The sequence below is a fragment of the Plectropomus leopardus genome, chromosome 4, assembly GCF_026936395.1.
Source record: "Plectropomus leopardus strain MGB_pleo_1.0 chromosome 4, ASM2693639v1, whole genome shotgun sequence".
Lineage (NCBI taxonomy): Eukaryota > Metazoa > Chordata > Actinopteri > Perciformes > Serranidae > Plectropomus > Plectropomus leopardus.
In genome coordinates this window covers 39,107,157-39,125,265 of record NC_142179.1, presented here as the reverse complement: position 1 = coordinate 39,125,265, position 18,109 = coordinate 39,107,157, and the positions used below count along the sequence as shown (strand labels likewise).

The 18,109-nt window shown below is 41.6% G+C and overlaps 2 protein-coding genes across 4 annotated transcripts in view; one reads left to right on the top strand and one right to left on the bottom strand.

Annotated features, from left to right (window-relative positions):
- zfr (zinc finger RNA binding protein) overlaps positions 1–3,682 on the top strand; it is a 57,936-nt gene extending 54,254 nt beyond the window's left edge. The window contains exons 18-19 of one of the 2 annotated variants that reach the window (XR_015776507.1): positions 176–273; positions 2,510–2,647. Coding sequence is in view for 1 of the 2 variants with exons in the window: in XM_042488369.2 (XP_042344303.1) it covers positions 176–273; positions 2,510–2,692 (281 nt within the window). In the remaining variant the exon portion in view is untranslated. Of the gene's footprint in view, positions 1–175; positions 274–2,509 lie in introns of both variants that reach the window. The other variant, XM_042488369.2, reaches the window with a different exon arrangement.
- A 4,734-nt stretch (positions 3,683–8,416) lies between these two features.
- Positions 8,417–18,109, bottom strand: part of LOC121943972 (uncharacterized) — a 37,085-nt gene continuing 27,392 nt past the window's right edge. For both annotated transcript variants that reach the window (XM_088077243.1, XM_088077244.1), the window contains exons 8-9: positions 17,112–17,208; positions 8,417–17,026 (exon numbers count right to left, since the gene is read on the bottom strand). In XM_088077243.1, the coding sequence (XP_087933369.1) occupies positions 9,965–17,026; positions 17,112–17,208 (7,159 nt within the window). In that variant the 3' untranslated portion in view covers positions 8,417–9,964. The remainder of the gene's footprint in view (positions 17,027–17,111; positions 17,209–18,109) is intronic.

The following is an 18,109-nucleotide window of genomic DNA, read 5'->3' as shown; positions in this document are numbered from 1 at the left end:
GGAAAACCTGCTGTTGACCAAAATAACATGATTTATTTGTTTTATCTGCACATATAAAATGTTGATGAATATTCAAGCTTTCCACTGCATGCATTGTCATCAAACTCTGTTAGATTGACACTGAACAACATGATGAAATGAAAATCACTGGATGCTTTTTGATATCTATGAACAGGGGGACCAGGTTTGGTAGATCCTTGTGAAAAGAAGCCTGTTGATACTCTGACATCAATGGAAGAGCAACAGAGAGAAGACATCACCTCCAGTGCTCAGGTACAAGCTCGACTATCAAGCTGATCAACACTTAAACAAAGTAGACAGTCAAAAAAAGTCAACTTGTCATGTGCTGATGGATGCACTGAATTTGCAGGTACATGAAAGAAGTGCGCAGGCTTTCTGGAGTTCAGATTTTAATAATGAATGACCTCGTCCAGTTAGAGAACGACATCATCAGTTACTGTCCTCGTGTTAGCGGCTGTTCCTCAGTAACAGCTGTTCACCAGGAGATGTGAGGCCAAATTCAGTTCCAAATAATAAAAGAAATCAAAATCCTCCCCAAAAAAGTAAAAATGATTTTCAAAGGAAAGGCACCAATTAGTGTCCTTATAAGATTCACCAGTCTTTCGGCTAACGCCGTTAACGCTGCTCAGTAGCGATTCTGCTCTGCTCCAATCACATGCAGAGCTCTGTCTGTCTGCTTGAGTGTGTTAGCATGCATGTGTGTCCACTCATCCCTCTCTGTTTAGACACAAGTGTCAAATATGTGGAAGCATGGGATGCATATTTTATCATAATCAGATTTTGATGTATTCGATATTTATGGCATCCATAGTAGAGTAGGTTTTCCTGCCAGATTCGCTTGCGAAAACAAGCATAAACAGTTGCAGAAAATATTGCTGCAGAATGCAAGCCAGCCATGGAGCTCGCGGCTGCGGCACTTCCTGTGCAGTGCTCCACAGACAATGGCCGCACTACTTGCACTTCTAAATCCAGTGTGAACCCTCCATAAATCCAATGTTAGCTCATCTGTGGCAACACTTGACACTGAAAGAGATCGGTCAAACAAAAGCTTTTTACCCAGGGGACAGCAGTCCATGTCCTGTCTAAAACGAAAAGCTCATGTTGTTGAACGCAATGTACTGAGCAGCCATGATATCACTTGTAATGTGTTTACATCATTAACCCAAAAAAGTATTCTTTTTTTTTTTTTTTTAAACCTTACCATGTAGTTTTACCTAAACTTACCTGGAACTGTTTCACAACATTGACCACGTGCTCCAGTGTGCTTCAGCTGTGCATCACAGCGATTAATCGAACAAGCATTCATAATCTCTAACTGCAAAATCTTGCCCACGTCGGTTAACATTTTTTAAAATTCTGTTAATCCTTTCCCCACCGGGGTTGCCAACTCCCCAGCATGAGTTTCACACTTTTGGGCTCTGTCTGACGCTCTCACGACACCGTGGAAAATCTCATGGCGGAACACCGTGACAACAGAAGTGTTGATCATGTAATGCAGAGAACGACTTTGACTCTAGAGCCCAGCTGAGTATTTGACAACTGAGTGGTATGTGCTTCCACAGCGTTGCATGATCCCAGATCAAACAGCTGATGGTCCGACAGCAGCACAGTGATAGACAGTAAAACAGAGCGGAACTTCTCCTCACAACACCAAAGTGTCTGAATGAACAAATATTCAGCGTTGGAAAGTGACTTATTCAGACTTCTACAGACTACTTTGTTTTAGTTTCAGGTTAAGTCAGACTAGTTTAGCTTTTTAAACTTTTTTTTAAAAATGACTAATAAATCTACCTTCTACCTTATTCTCTAGCTTCTACTTTGAATTATTTAGAAACACCAGGACACATCACTCTGTGTCTCATCCAGCCGCTCGTGCTGAGCTCTCATTATTATTACCAGGGGCAGATGTAGTCATTTGGGGTCCTGGGGCCACAGGCACATTGCTTCATTTTCAACCTTTCTCTAACTGGGAATGTTGGCAGGCCTTTGGTAGCTATAGAAGAAGTAGGCGTACTCAAAACTTTTTCTCGTCAGTAAAACAATTAATAGCACACAGCAAAAGTTTAAGTCCAAGTCCTGCAGTCAGGAGAGGTTGGCCAGCACAATGTACCTAAATTTACATAAAGTTTATTTAAGATGGAGTTTTTAATTCTTATATCATGCACTATAGTTTAATTAAATCTCTATTATCTCTTGGCTAATAACATTGGTTTTTTTTGTCTTGGCATCAATATATCATTAAATTATCCAAACAACCAAAAAAGCAAAATAAATAATAATTGTTCATTAACCGAGGTAAAATGTTCATCACATTGTGATATTGTTATTGATATCCAGCTCTAGTGTCATAGATTCGCCAAAGGTGTGTTACAATGAGAGGCTGAGGGGCATGACAAAGTGTGTGTGATGACGTGGGTATGTGGTGGGGTTGGGGCTGCTTTTACTGAGAAGTCCATGCTTGAAATGTTGTCTCTGTGTTTTTCTGCAGTTTGCTCTGAGGCTCCTGGCATTCCGTCAGATCCATAAAGTTTTGGGTATGGACCCTCTGCCGCAGATAAACCCTCGTTTCAACGTTCGCAACAGCCGCAAGCGTCGCCGTGACAACAGTGATGGGACGGACAGCTTTGAGGGCGAAGGCAAAAAGGACAAAAAAGATTATGATAGTTTCTAAGCTTCTAAGTCTCCATATAGAAATGTACTAACATGTTGTAAACGCCGTCTCCTGTGTACTGTCATTTTGTTTTCCCTCTTTAAGCTCCACATGTACCAATGTGACTGCAGCCTCACTGTGCTCTCTATTACACAAACAAAAAAGGCCATTTGTGTTTTAGTTGTAGATTTCTTAAAATTGTCTCCAGTCCTCTCTGTACTAGAAAACTTAGTTTTGACCTGATTTGCTTCTGAACTAGAAGTGTTAATGACAGTGGCTCTGTCATCTCGAGTTGCTGCTTCCTCTCAACTGTGTGTGTTAAATTTCAAGTTGTGGGCAAAGTGGAGATCTTAGAATCCAAAAGACTTTTTTATGTTGTGAATCAGCACTGCTCAGTGTATGCCTTCATTTATCTGTATAGTTGCATTCAGAGATGGACTGTGTTGTTGTTAATATTGCAAAGCATTCATTTGGCCAAAATAAGTTTCAAAGGTTTTCTTGGATATGATTTCCAGTGCTTAATGCAAGTGATGTTTGATGCTGTGCTCTTGTCATGTCTCAGTGGTAGGATACACTTCAGATAAAAGATCTCTGGGGCATTGCACAAAGAGAAGAACTCTAACTGTTGATAGGTCTTTGTAACAAAGTTGTCAGCTCGCAGTGTGGTTTTACGTCTTTTCATTTTCATATATATGGAAGTATTTGTATATTTAAATAGATAAAAGGCTTTGGTTTGTGGAGAACATGTTGATGTTGCATAATGTTTTGGCTTTTAATATGTAGTTTTTCTTGTTAACAAGGAAATTTATTGGCTTGCTTGCCTTTTAACTTGGTTAGGTGCTAAATTAAGTTCAGTGCTGAAAATGATATTGAAAATCCTGCCTGAGAGTGAGAGGGACAGTCATATAATTGCCCTTCAGTGTAGGTCCTGCTGTGAGTGAGTGATTGCTGTGCTCTGTATTCTGCTTTACAGTGTCAGTAGCAGAATAAATACTTTTCCTGATGAAAGAAGTGTGCTGTGTTTTTTTTAGCAACACATCTACTCTACAATCGGTTCTTCTTTTTGCTAACTACAGGTACTGTTTTGCCATCAACTCTTTTGACCGCACCGAGCCAAACTGTGCCACCCCCATTTACATTTCCACTCAGAGTTTAGAAGCGCTGTGTCAAGCCAAACTGCACTCGAGATAAACAGGGGTGGGTCCAAAAGTACCCAACCTTCAAGCAGGTAGCGGTAACGTCTCACCAACAGCAGCCAACCCCCGGCCGGCCCCCTTTTCCCCCCTGAAACAAGCGTGTGTGATGTCACCGTCTGTGCAGGAGAGCAGAGAGGAAGGTGTTTTCTAAAGTCTCTGTGGGGTCAGCTCTCAGTCTCTCTGTAGCTTCTGACTCAATCTCTGTGGTTTGGAGTTCAGTTCCTCTCCTGTGTCCTGTTTGGACTTTAGAGCTCTGCTTTTTTTCACTGTTTTATGTTAGCTTGTGTCTGCCAAAAACACATTTCCTTATTTTGCTGCTTCACAATGTAATTTTACATAACAAAATCATGGGGGACTTTTATTTTGAAGAATAAAGAGGAAATGATATGTTAATCTCTGAAATGGCAGAACTTTCACAGCTTTTCTTCAATCAAAACAGGTCTACTGATGCGGCAAGTAAAAGCAGAAGAAGCCACACTGAGATGCTGATAACGAGCTGCGGACAGCAGGCTCTTACTGCACCGAACAGCTCACCTCCAACAAGGAAACCTCTTTGACCTGCCTGCTGTGTGATCACTCTAGACCAGCTGTCATCACTGACACACCTTCAAGCAGGCAGCTCTGTTGGCATGGAGACACAGGTCTCTGCAGAGCTGGGCTGACGGGCCAAACCTTGCCAAGCCATGCCACACCAGCTGATGACTGCGCAGCACAGGTTTTGGTTGTTCTGTTTATTGTCCGTTTTATTGTATTGAGTAGAGAAATGTAGCCAGCCTGTATGTGGACATGACTGATTGTAGTCCAGATTCCCGTTCGAACTGCAAAGTTTTGGGAAAGCACAGCACATCATTTTTAACCACCATCTACAAAAAGAATGGATCAGTTATGTGGTGTGATGCATGTGCAGTGTAGCAGCTGCAATGCTGAAAAGTGACAGCAGATGGCATTATAACCAAAGGTAGGATGTCTGCTCAGGTGCTCTTTAAATGTGCTCTTTATATCCTCCTCAGTTGCACTTGGCCAGATAGAACTTTTAGGTAAATTCACATTGACGGTGCCTGATATACAATAGAAGGTTTGCATTCAGAAAGTGTTCATGCTCTTCTGTTAAACACCGTATTGCTCTCTGATGGTGCACCAACTATTCGGCAACTGCAGATCAGGTTTCACTGCACATGTTGATATCTCGAGATACGGCGCTGTGACTTCTCTTCTGAACCTCCCTGTCATGTTCAGGAGGTTGCTTCAGTGAAGACTGTGAATATGTTAACTTGGAGTTCACGGAAACCAAGATGACTTGAGCTTTAGGCTGGGGAAGACAGCAGCTCCCGCTGTAACATCATCCTGCTCCCAGTTCCTGACTTCCTGTGTATCTTCCTCTGCGCTGAGCCTCAAAGACTTGTTTGATAGGTCATGTACATTTCACAATAAGATTCTGCCAGAGTTCAGGTTCATGCCAGGAGACATCAAAGTCTTGTTTGGATTTTTAGGTTAATTTACCTGATGTCGTACTTTTACCACTTTGTGCAGTTATTTATCTCATTTTGTACATTTGAAACAGTTCCCTGCAAAATATGCTGCAATAGTTTGAGAACTATTATTCTGCAATTTGTGATGTTCACAGATTCAGCAGTTCATTAATGTCATTGATTACGGAAATACATCTATTTGCAAATCGTGCATCAGCCCGTCAGGTCACCACACACAAAGTTCCCCTCTAAGCGGACATAAAACAGACTGCATGCGCTCAATGCATGCATTCCACCTGAGAGTAAGCTGGTTGCTGCTAAACAGGCTTATCCAGGAGTACAGCTGCTAACTACAGACACCTGAAACTAAACATCCAGGACACTTTGTAAAGATGGCAGCAGACATCACCATTTGTAGTAGTCACCTAAAGCTTCTGCACTAGAGCCACAACAGCATGAGATAAAATATTCTGACTCAGAAGGTCTTATTAAAGTTTCAGTAAAGAAACTAGAGCAGAGCAGATAACAAAACTGAGTGCTGAATACAACTCTTGACAAAGTTAATTTCACATCTCAAAGACAAATGTTCTGTAGCTGCAGAAAACCCCAGAGCTCCAGGCCTCCAGGCTGAAACAATGAGAGTCTATATCAAACACAGCTGCCATTAAGGATGAAACTGGCCTACAGACCCAAAGTTCATTGATAATGGTAATGGTAATTTCACCTCCTTAACTAGCAAGATGCAATGATGTGTCGTCACTAATTACTGCCCATGTCCTCCAAAGCAGCTCTCAAACATTGTTTCAAATACATCTGCACCGAGTTTGAAAGGGGGACTTAATAAGTAAGGGATCAACAAAGAGAAGAAACCACTGAAAAGTTTCAAAGACCTCTGATGCTGCTGCTTCCCTCTATGGAGCCTGTCTGTGACGCCGCTCAGACACACCAACAAGACAGCACCCACACACCCACACACACACAAACACACAGGCCAGCTGACAGAAAGGCAGACTCGCTCTCCAGCGATGAGTTCAGTGGCACTGGGAATATAGCCAATGGCTTATATTTACCCGTGTGCACTTGCTAGTTTTGGTGGAAAAGCAGTATAGCTGGTCCATTAATACTTGATGCTTTTTATTTGTCAATTGCAAATGGGGCTTTTTCAAAAGGATCAAACAATATCTCTTAGCCTATCTCTCTACTTCTAAAAAACAAAACATCGTTTGGCATGTTGTAATTTTTGTTCTGATTTCCTTGATGTCTGGGGACCTTAAAATTTCCACTTTCGTTTTGTCTATTGTGTTGTTTGTTTTAGTTTTGTGGTTTGTTTGTTTTTATTTGGTTTTGAGGGGAAGATCTGCAGTTTGGCTCAGGGAAATGGTCAGTGGGAAAGAAAATCAAGAACAAATAATGGCAGACCTCAAAGTAACCTCGCTTAATGTTAATGGATTAAATAATAAAAAATAGAATACTACTAAAAACTACCTTTAAAATTTAAAAGGGAGGAAGGTTATGTAGCATTTCTTCAAGAAACCCACAGGAGGAACATTTCAAACTAGAACAACTTGCTGCTGGACAAGTATTTTTTTCATCCTTCAGCTCCACAAAACGAGGAGTTGCAATATTGTGTAGTAGACGATGGGGACAACTTTTGACAAGATATTCAAATGCCTACCCAAAACTGAAATTTCTTTTGGAGATTCCTTAGACGACCCTCTCAGTATCTCAGTGCTGCAGCCCTGGAAACAGCCTGTGCTGCATGTGTTCTAAATGACGATTTAGAACCGGAGGACTTTGTACGAGAGAGACTGTGAGACAAAGAGAGACTTCAAATGAAATGAAGACTGATAAGCTGTCATCGTGATCTCATCTCAGCCACATTAGGTGTCAGAGGATGACCCAGCTGTTCATGGAGACAGAGAGAGATGGAGGAATCACACTTGGCTGGCATCGAGACTTCTGAGGAAGGTGAAACGATCTTTTCTGTGCTGTTATGGGGTTGATGCTCTTAAATGATAGGGACACATAGGAAGTGTTAGACCTAAGTTAGGGTCTCCCATTAATGCAATTATGGGTTATTCTCTGATCAGGCCTCTTCTTTATCTTTTCCTTCAGTGTTTTATGGGATAGGTTGCCTCTTTGATCAATGCTTGACATTAACTTTTCTTTAATCTTAACTTTTCATCTGCTTGATCATCTTGCACTATTTAAGTGCACCTGATCAAGTCCAGATGTCACATCTAATTCAGTTCCTCACTGGTTTTCATCCCCTCATTTTATTGTTTCTTCATTTATGAGTTTGTTGTTTATTTAGTCATTTTATTCACTTTGTGTCTTTGCTGCATTCCCTGTTTCATCATTTATCCATACTTATTCTTAAACTCATTCATTTGTAGTCTTTTAGGAGTAGTTTTGCTGTGTACCGAGTAGTTTAATAAACCTTTCATTTATAAAGACACATAAAGATCTTGTGATGTGTGTGTGTATAATGTCAGGTCCCTGTACACCTGAAAAAAGAACTGTGTAGCAAACTTCAAATTATGAGACTAGATTAATTTATAAGGCAAAATGGGCTATCAAGCTTTCTATTTTAATGGGTGGTGCTCCAAGGTTTTTTTAATGTAAACTTATTGTTCCTGACAGCCAAAGTTGAGTCCCATTTCTCCACTTCATCTTTATACCAATTCATGTTTCTGAGTCATAATTTTGCATTATGAGTTATAGTTACGTATTTTGGTATTGATTTATTAATTAACTGATCATTTTAATGAATTGCTAATTAATTAATCAATCCTCTATTTAAACTGCTACATATTGATATGAGAAAACATCCCATTCCATGTTGCAAAAATCCTTGCACATAAGGAGGGGAGATATATTTTTAGTCTAAGTTAACTTAAAAAGAATGAAATTGCATTGTTATGTTTACAAAAACATTTGATGAATAATCAGCAATCACATTCATGAAGACAGCAAATTAATAATAAATAAGTGGCATCTAATCGAAAATAAATTCCAGTGAAACTCAGTGTTAGGCCTAAAAAAACAGCAAACGACAGCTGAAATAAAATCTTCAAAAATGTTTTTGTCACCATTTTAATTCATGGAAAAATAACTCTGCAGCCAAAGGTTAGTCCACACAGAAAATCTGAGTTAATGACCCTAACTGGCATCTGCTATTAAGCATGAATACATGTGTGAAATCACAGTTTTACATTACACAGCCAAATAAATGTTAGCTTCAAAATAATACGACTAACAAAATGAACACTCACATTGATTAGACAATGTATAATGTTGACTAAATGATATCACATTATTGAAAACAACAGAAACATAATTCAGTTCACAATGTTAGTGAAAAGTGTAACACTGAGGTGAGTACATGTTAGTTGGATCTCCAAGTTAAAATCTCTAATTGTAAAATGAACATGGTAATATTAAGACCTGCTGATAGTTGCAAAGAAAGAACATGTTCTGGTAATTTCTTTTTAAATCAAAGTAAACAAATTCTATAAAGAAAAAATAAATGCAACCATGACATACTGACTGGTTCTGACTGTAGTGTCCTTTCTAAATCTGATGGAGCATTTCACAAATTCACCATAATTCTCCTTAGATTTTGTTGCATATTGCTGGTTAAGATAATCACAACACCTGCAGTTGAAATATGTTTTGCATAACACAATGCAATCTGGACATTCACATTTTTCATGAAATATAAAATTTAAAATATTTACAATATAAAACTATTAATATTCCTCATGTACGAATTTCAGTTCAAATGCAAATTATGGCTTTTTTAGAGTAAAAGTAAAAGTAAAATAAATCTAATGAGGGCCCATTAGATTGTGTTTTCTCTTTGAAACAAAGTTCACATACAAACTGGTAAAAGGCAATTTTACAAAGAATGAGCATAAATAAGTATGTCAGACCTGTGAAAAGTTTGCAGAAGATCCGAGGTCTTTTAAAGCCACATTGTGTAGAATTTATATGTTTTTCAAATGATCATGATAGCATAGGTTTTTGTTTGTAGAAAAATAGAAGATGCTGGTGAAAATAGTTGTGAGCCACAGTGTCCCCCGGTGTAAAGGAGCACAGAAGTGATTAATTGCATTTCTGGATTGCAGACAGAGTGGGTTTAAAACAAAAATATGTAACTTAAGCACAGCGGCCACTGTGGTCACAAGTTGTAACAGTAAAAAGATATTGCCATTTGTCATCTATAGCCACTTCTTCCCTGCAGGGCCATGAGGGACGAGGAGCCTCGCTCACACTGAGAGCAACTTACAGGAGAAATGCTAAAGGTAATAGCAGTGGCACAAGCAGAGGAATGATGAAAACAGTGTGCACACTCAATAATGTGAGCTACACAACAACATCTACCATCACCCAACATGACTCACCATACTGCTTCTACCGACCAAAACTCTGAGGGATCTGATACAAAAAGGGTGTTTACGTTCATTAATTGACATTTCAAAACCAATCGTCACCTTTAAATCATGACTAAAACTATACAATAGTTTGTTTACACTGTAAGCCTGCACACTACAAAAGCATACATCCAGACATCAGGTATCAACACCAATACTTACATTATTATGTAAGTCAATCATCAGAACATCCTAAAACCTGCTGAGGCGCTTAGATGTGCGAGTTGGTGTTACCTCTGTAGTTTTTCTCTTCCGAGCTGACGAAGAGTTCTTTTCTTCATCACTCAAAGACTCTTCTGCTTTTCGAACTTTAGCACTGCGGCGTCTGGGTGTGATTGTTACTGAAGGAACTGACCTCCCTCTTAAAACTCTCTTTCCAATCACTATAGGTTCCTCCTCATCCTCTGACATATTCTGCTCTTTGTCCGCGTCCTTTTGATGTGTTTCTTCCTCTGCTGCCACAGATGCATCTTCAGCCTCTTCTTCATTAACAGCAGTGTCAGATTCCACTTCTACAGCAGTTACACATTCTTCTGTGACTGTGGTTTCCTCTTCCTCAGCTGATGAAATCTGGACTGTGTCAGCATTAATCTCATCAGCAGCTTCTACTCTGTTGTCCTCTTCAAGCACTGCTGCTTCCTCTGTCAAGGCATCCTCCACCTGCTCTGCATCTCCTACTGCAGATTCTCCTCCAGCTGCACTTTCCACTTTTTCCTCTTTCACATCGTCTTTCCTTTCCTCTGCCTCTATCTCCTCTTCTTTCTCCTCAGGCGATTCTTCCTCTACTCCAGTCTCTTCAGCAGGACTGGTTTCTTTTGCTCCCTCTTCCTCTGTCTGACACTGTGTGCGAGCTCTTTTGGATTTACGTCTATCTGTTGCAGCAGCTGACCTCCTTCCCTTCCTTAGAACTCTTGTTTCTACCGCCAGTTTATCTTCTTCTGTGCTTTTCTCACCAGTCACTTCTTCTCGCTGACAATTTCTTCTTTTTGTGGTTTTGCTTCCTGTGGCTCTCACTGTCTTTTCACCACTTCTTTGAGCTTTTTCAATAATTGATGCTTCTTCCTTCTGGGGCACACATTTTGCCTTGTCATCCTTTGCTGTCAACGGTGTCTCTTGTGCAATTTCTCCAGCTGCACTTTTCACCCTTTTAGATGCGGAGGTTGGCTGTTCCCTCTCATCTATATCTTGTGTTGTGACTGCTTCCTCTGCATCATCTGAGGTCTTCCCCTCAGCAAGTTGTCCAACTGAAGCCTCTGTGTTGTCATTCCCAACTGTCTCAGTACTGTTGACCTGTTCCTCCTCTGGAGCATCTTCTTGGATGACAGCTTCCTCTGTCACAGTTTCCTCTTTGTCTATGTCTGCGTCTATATTTTCCATTTGTTCAGCTGCATCCCCTTCTTTGGCCCCCTCTCCCTTCTCCCTGTGAGTAAACTGCTGTTGTTTCTCTTCTTTCTCTCTCTCCTGAACTTCTGTAGATTTCTCTCCATCCTCTGCTTCCTCTCCTTCCTTGAGTTGCTTGCAGGTTGTTTTTGTTGAGCATCTTTGTGCCACAAGAATAGACATTCTTCCCCTCCTCAGAGCCCGTCCTTGGACTGCTGGTTCTTCTTTCTGAATTTCTAAAGCTTCTTCCTTTTCTAGTTCAGTTTTTTTCTTTCTTCTTCTTGGTACTTTGGATCTGGGTGTGGCTTTGACTTCTTGCTTTTTATTTCTCTGTGTTCTGGTTTCAGTGACTGAAGGTTCCTGATCATCATTTGCAGATTTAGCCTCCGCTTCTTTTGCTGTCTCCTCAGCTCTCCCTTCTCCTGTGTCTTGTTCTGTGACTATTTCCACTTGATCCTTATAACCTTGCTCTTCCACTGTCACTTTCTCCAGCTCAGGGGACCCACAAACATTCTTCTGTGCAATTGTTTCTTCCCTCTGCTCCTCTTTTGTTTTAGTGTCCACTAAAACCACAGTCATTGTTCGGAGATCAGAAAGCTGGGGTGCGTTTTCCTCAAGCTGTTGCTCCTCTGCTGAAGGTGTTACCTCTTCTTCACTTGGCGGAAGTGTAGCGGAGTCATTGGCGGGTATGGGTAATGGTGTGTCAGTCTCTCCTTGAACTAAATCATCTGCAGCAGCTGCCTGTCCAGCTTTCCAGCTTTCATCACATTCTTCACCTAAGGCCTCTGGCTCCCTTTCTGCAAATGTTTTGGGTATAGTTTCTGATTGCTCTTCCACTACATCTTGTTTTTGCGCTACAACTGCTTCACCTTCTTCCATATCTATTTCTGGCTGTAAGCTTTCCACTCTCTCAGATGCAGCTTCCTCACTAACTGTTTCTATTATCTCCTCATTTTTTCCCTCTCTCTCTTTATCTGTCTTTTCAACAGCTTCATCAAAACTTTTAAGTTCCTCTTCTACCTTTGGCTCATCTTCTTGGATTTTTTTACTTCTTCTGGATTTGCCTTTCTGTGCATTAGAGGCAGATCTCCTCCCAGATCTCAGTGTTCTTGTTGTCACTGGTGGTTCTTCACTGTTTTCAGCTTCTTGTGCATCCCCTTGCTTTCCGCCTCTGGTTCTTCTGTGTCTTGGTGTAGCTGTGCTTGATTTGGTTTCACATTTCAGAGCTCTGGTTTCAACAACTGATACCTCTTGCTCAAAGCTCATTGCTTTATCTACCTGAGCTGGTGGAAGACTGTCTTCAGCATCACCTCCTGCTGGAATATCTGCCTCTCTATCTGCACATATCTCAGACTGTTTATTCTCCAGTGGAACTGTTGCTATGACTGCATAATTTGCCACAGACTCCATCTCTCCTTCCACCTCATCAGTGCCTCCCTTTCCAATCACTTCAGCCACCTCCTTTTCAGTTATACCCTCACCAGTGTCGTCTTCGTCCTTTTGCTGGTTGCCTCTATTTGATTTGACTGTTTCTTTTCCACTCTGAAGAACGCTTGTTTCAATGACTAGTGCTTCTCCTGCATCACTTTTTTCCTCATTCACAATGGCAGATTCTTTCTTTTCTTTTTCAGAATTGTCTTCTTCAAGCACTTCCTTCTCAACAGTACCTGCCTCTACAGTTGCATTAGAGGATTTTTGTTTCATGGTCACCTGTTCACCTTCATTCTCCTCTTCCTGTTGTTTTTCTGGAGCTGCACACTCTCCATCAGCTGGTCCTTCCTCTGCCTGCTTTACACGAAGATGACAGCAGGTTTTTTTTATGTCGACTAAGATGATCGTGGCTTTCTGGAGCTTGGGGATTTCAGAGTTAATGTTCTTTTTCTGAGGCTCTTCTGCTGCAGGTACAACAGTCTCATCTGGAACTGGATCAGTAACTATCGTTTCCAAAGCGGCAGCAACAGTGTCAGGCTCTTGTGTCGCGTCATCTGCCACACCAGTGACATCAGCAGTGTCAGATTGCACTTCTACAGCAGTTACACATTCTTCTGTGACTGTGGTTTCCTCTTCCTCAGCTGATGAAATCTGGACTGTGTCAGCATTAATCTCATCAGCAGCTTCTACTCTGTTGTCCTCCTCTTCAAGCACTGCTGCTTCCTCTGTCGAGGCATCCTCCACCTGCTCGGCATCTCCTACTGCAGATTCTCCTCCAGCTGCACTCTCAACTTTTTCCTCTTCCACATTGTTTTTCTGTTTTTCCACACTCCTTTCTTCTGCCTCTATCTCCTCTCCTTTCTCCTCAGGCAATTTCTGCGATGCCTCTTCTTCCTCTCCTCCAGTCTCTTCAGCAGGACTAGTTTCTTTTTCTAACTCTTCCTCCACATTCACCTCAGTTGAGGGTATAACGTCCTCTGCGGTCTTGTCAGACTTTAGAATTCTACCTTCCTTCACAACAGTCAGTTCCTCAGTTGATATCTTTTCTTCTGTTTTATCAACACTCTCCTCTTGTACCTCCTTGTGGTGTTCATCAATCTTTGTGTCTGTTGGTTGTTGATCTGCACTCTCTTCACTCGCAGATCCTCCTGTTCCCTGATCGGCTTCATCTGTGGGCTCCACCTCCTGTTTCTCATGTTTTTTGCTTTGTTTTGTGGGCTTACATTTAGGTGGTCTGCCTCTCAAAGCTCTCTTCTGTACAGCAGGGGGCTCCTGTATCTCATCAGGAGAGGCATCTCGTTTATCCTGTGTCACTGATGTTTCTACCTTCCTTCCCTTTTGTTCTCTCTCAGATTCATCTGTTACTTTTTCATCCTCATTTTCTTTTGTGAGTTCAGTCTCTGCTTTATCTGGAAGCTCTATGAAACTTGCCTTCACCATAGTGTCTTCCACCCCAGGCTCTTCATTCACCAGCTGTTCATCTTCAAGCTGTTGCTTTTCCTTGCTTAATTCTTCCACAGTAACTACATCCTCTTTCACAGTGGTCATTTCCTCCTTTTCTCCCTCGGTTAAAGCTAACCCCTCCACTTCTTCAGCAGACTGTTCCTCCTCGACTATCTCTGGCTCTGTGGGTGATTCCTCTGCCACAGCTTCTGCCACAGCTTCTGCCACAGCTTCAGTCTCTTCAGCAGGACTGGTTTCTTTTGCTCCCTCTTCCTTTGTCTGACACTGTGTGCGAGATCTTTTGGATTTACGTCTATCTGTTGCAGCAGCTGACTTCCTTCCCTTCCTCAGAACTCTTGTTTCTACCACCAGCTCATCTTTTTCTGCGCTTTTCTCACCAGTCACCTCTTCTTGCTCACAATTTCTTCTTTTTGTGGTCACTGTCTTTTCACCACTGGTCAGAACTCCTGTCTCAACAGTTGGTGTTTCTTCCTCATCAGTAACTAATCCCTTGTCTGCATTAGGTGTCTCTTCAGCACTTTCCTCAACAGGGGCCACTTCCTTTCCATCTGCACATGACTTTGAAACAGCAGACTGTTCCTCTTTGACTATCTCTGGCTCTGTGGGTGATTCCTCTGCCACAGCTTCTGCCACAGCTTCAGTCTCTTCAGCAGGACTAGTTTCTTTTGCTCCCTCTTCCTTTGTCTGACACTGTGTGCGAGCTCTTTTGGATTTACGTCTATCTGTTGCAGCAGCTGACCTCCTTCCCTTCTCATCATCTTTTTCTGCACTTTTCTCACCAGTCACCTCTTCTTGCTCATCATTTTTTCTTTTTGTGGTTTTGCTTCCTGTGGCTCTCACTGTCTTTTCACCACTGGTCAGAACTCCTGTCTCAACAGTTGGTGTTTCTTCCTCATCAGTAATTGATCCCTTGTCTGCATTAGGTGTCTCTTCAGCACTTTCCTCAACAGAAGCCACTCCCTTTCCATCTGCACATGTCTTTGAAACAGCAGACTGTTCCTCTTTGACTTTCTCTGGCTCTGTGGGTGATTCCTCTGCCACAGCTTCAACTTTTTCCATCTCAGCTTCTGGCTCTGTATTTTCTTTCTCCTGAGCTGATGGAGAGGTCTTTTCTTCATCACTCAAAGACTCCTCTGCTTTTCGAACTTTAGCACTGCGGCGTCTGGGTGTGATTGTTACTGAAGGAACTGACCTCCCTCTTAAAACTCTCTTTCCAATCACTATAGGTTCCTCCTCATCCTCTGACATATTCTGCTCTTTGTCCTCATCCTTTTGACGTGTTTCTTCCACTGCTGCCACAGATGCATCTTCAGCCTCTTCTTCATTAACAGCAGTGTCAGATTCCACTTCTACAGCAGTTACACATTCTTCTGTGACTGTGGTTTCCTCTTCCTCAGCTGATGAAATCTGGACTGTGTCAGCATTAATCTCATCAGCAGCTTCTACTCTGTTGTCCTCCTCTTCAAGCACTGCTGCTTCCTCTGTCGAGGCATCCTCCACCTGCTCTGCATCTCCTACTGCAGATTCTCCTCCAGCTGCACTCTCAACTTTTTCCTCTTCCACATTGTTTTTCTGTTTTTCCACACTCCTTTCTTCTGCCTCTATCTCCTCTCCTTTCTCCTCAGGCAATTTCTGTGATGCCTCTTCTTCCTCTCCTCCAGTCTCTTCAGCAGGACTAGTTTCTTTTTCTAACTCTTCCTCCACATTCACCTCAGTTGAGGGTATAACATCCTCTGCGGTCTTGTCAGACTTTAGAATTCTACCTTCCTTCACAACAGTCAGTTCCTCAGTTGATATCTTTTCTTCTGTTTTATCAACACTCTCCTCTTGTACCTCCTTGTGGTGTTCATCAATCTTTGTGTCTGTTGGTTGTTGATCTGCACTCTCTTCACTCGCAGATCCTCCTGTTCCCTGATCGGCTTCATCTGTGGGCTCCACCTCCTGTTTCTCATGTTTTTTGCTTTGTTTTGTGGGCTTACATTTAGGTGGTCTGCCTCTCAAAGCTCTCTTCTGTACAGCAGGGGGCTCCTGTATCTCATCAGGAGAGGCATCTCGTTTATCCTGTGTCACTGATGTTTCTACCTTCCTTCCCTTTTGTTCTCTCTCAGATTCATCTGTTACTTTTTCATCCTCATTTTCTTTTGTGAGTTCAGTCTCTGCTTTATCTGGAAGCTCTATGAAACTTGCCTTCACCATAGTGTCTTCCACCCCAGGCTCTTCATTCACCAGCTGTTCATCTTCAAGCTGTTGCTTTTCCTTGCTTAATTCTTCCACAGTAACTACATCCTCTTTCACAGTGGTCATTTCCTCCTTTTCTCCCTCGGTTAAAGCTAACCCCTCCACTTCTTCAGCTGTAGGAACTTTGTTCTCCTCTTCCTCCTCATCAACCTCGTTCTCTACTTCTTTACTTAATTTCTGGCTGTGTTGGGTATATTTGCGTTTTGGTGTGTACCTAACAGTTCTTCCTCTCAAAACTATCCTTCCATCGTTAGCTGGAGATTTCTCCGCCACCCCCTCCTGTAGGTTGGGCTGCCTCTTAGATCTCCATCTAGGGGCTTTACTCTTGACAGTTTTTATGGCCTTTAGAGCTTCCTTATCCTCTGACGATGCATGTGTTGACAGGCTTACCTCTTGTTGTGTAACCTTTTCTTCATCAGTGTTCTCAATTTGAGTTCCCTCTCCCACATTGTCTAGAGTCTCTGCTTCCTTGTGTCTCTCTAAAACTTCTTCAGAAACTACCAGCACTGTAGTGTCTTCCCTCTGATCCTCTTCCTCTGGTCCCTCTATTTCTGATGCCACATTCTCAACTGTTATCGGGGGTTCACCGTAAATACTCGTCAGATCCTGTGGTACCTTATCTTCTACTTGTGGCTCCTCAGTCATGGATGCTGATGTAACATGGATTTCTTCTAGATCTTGTTCAGTTGTAGTATCAACTGTATCCTCTCCTCTTTCTTCAGGGGCCACACTGATCATACCCTAAAAATTAACATAGTAATTCAAAAATAAGTTGTTGTGCTGGTTGTGTACAGATGTATGCATAAAGAGCTTTCCTTACACAAACCTCAGTCTGCACCAACTCAGAGACACGATGCAGATCTGTCTCCTTTTGTGCAGAAACATTCTCCTCTCCGGGGGTTTCTGCTTCAATATCCTCAATTCTAAAAGACAGTTAGACATCACTTGTTGATTTCAAGCATTAATTAGTGTAAGGATTTTATGATGTGACAACGCAGAGCATACTTTTGTTACCACTTTTCAACCTTCTTGCCAAAACAGTCATGACAGAAAATAAACTTTTTTGCTTTCAGGAATGAATTTGCTGCTGTCCTCTGAATTCTATATGAGAATCTACTCTTCATGATTCAGCTGTAGTGAAGTGCCAGTTCAACGAATGGATCTACTCTACAACAATACTATCTCCTGTTACTGGAGATGAGTATATCTACTATACTTATCTCCAGTAACAAAAATTATTTGTCTTCACTTAAGCTGTGTAAACAAAAGCAGGAAAGCTTCACTTTCTTAAAGTCTGTCATAAACAACACTAACTTGCCCACATGTACACTGTTCACTGTAATACATTTTCAAGATCCTACTATGTGTCCATTGAAAAAGTCACAGTTGTGTGCAGAAATGATTCCCTTCTCCTTTACTGTGTTATGGTGGAGGGACAGCTACAAAAAGAGGTAATCTAACTAACTGACTTAAAAAAAAGGGAATCTCTATATGTGTGTGTGCATGTCTCTGTGCCCTTGACATATCTTGGGAACCAATCATTCAATCTATTTCACATTTGTTGGTGTATTTCTGGAGACCCAGAAACCTAGGGATGTACATTGTCGACTTTGGTGCAATTTGGGCACGAGACATGTCCAATATTAATAAACTTGAAACAGCAACTTGTAACCAAAAAAAATGTGGCGTATACAGGTGTATTTTTAATGTTTATAGCCTTCTGAATTAAAGGCCTTTTATGCTTTGCAAACCATCCTGAGTGTCTGGATCTGGATCTTTTACACCACAGTTTGTTGGTTACAAGGTCCTGCTCTTTTTTTTTAA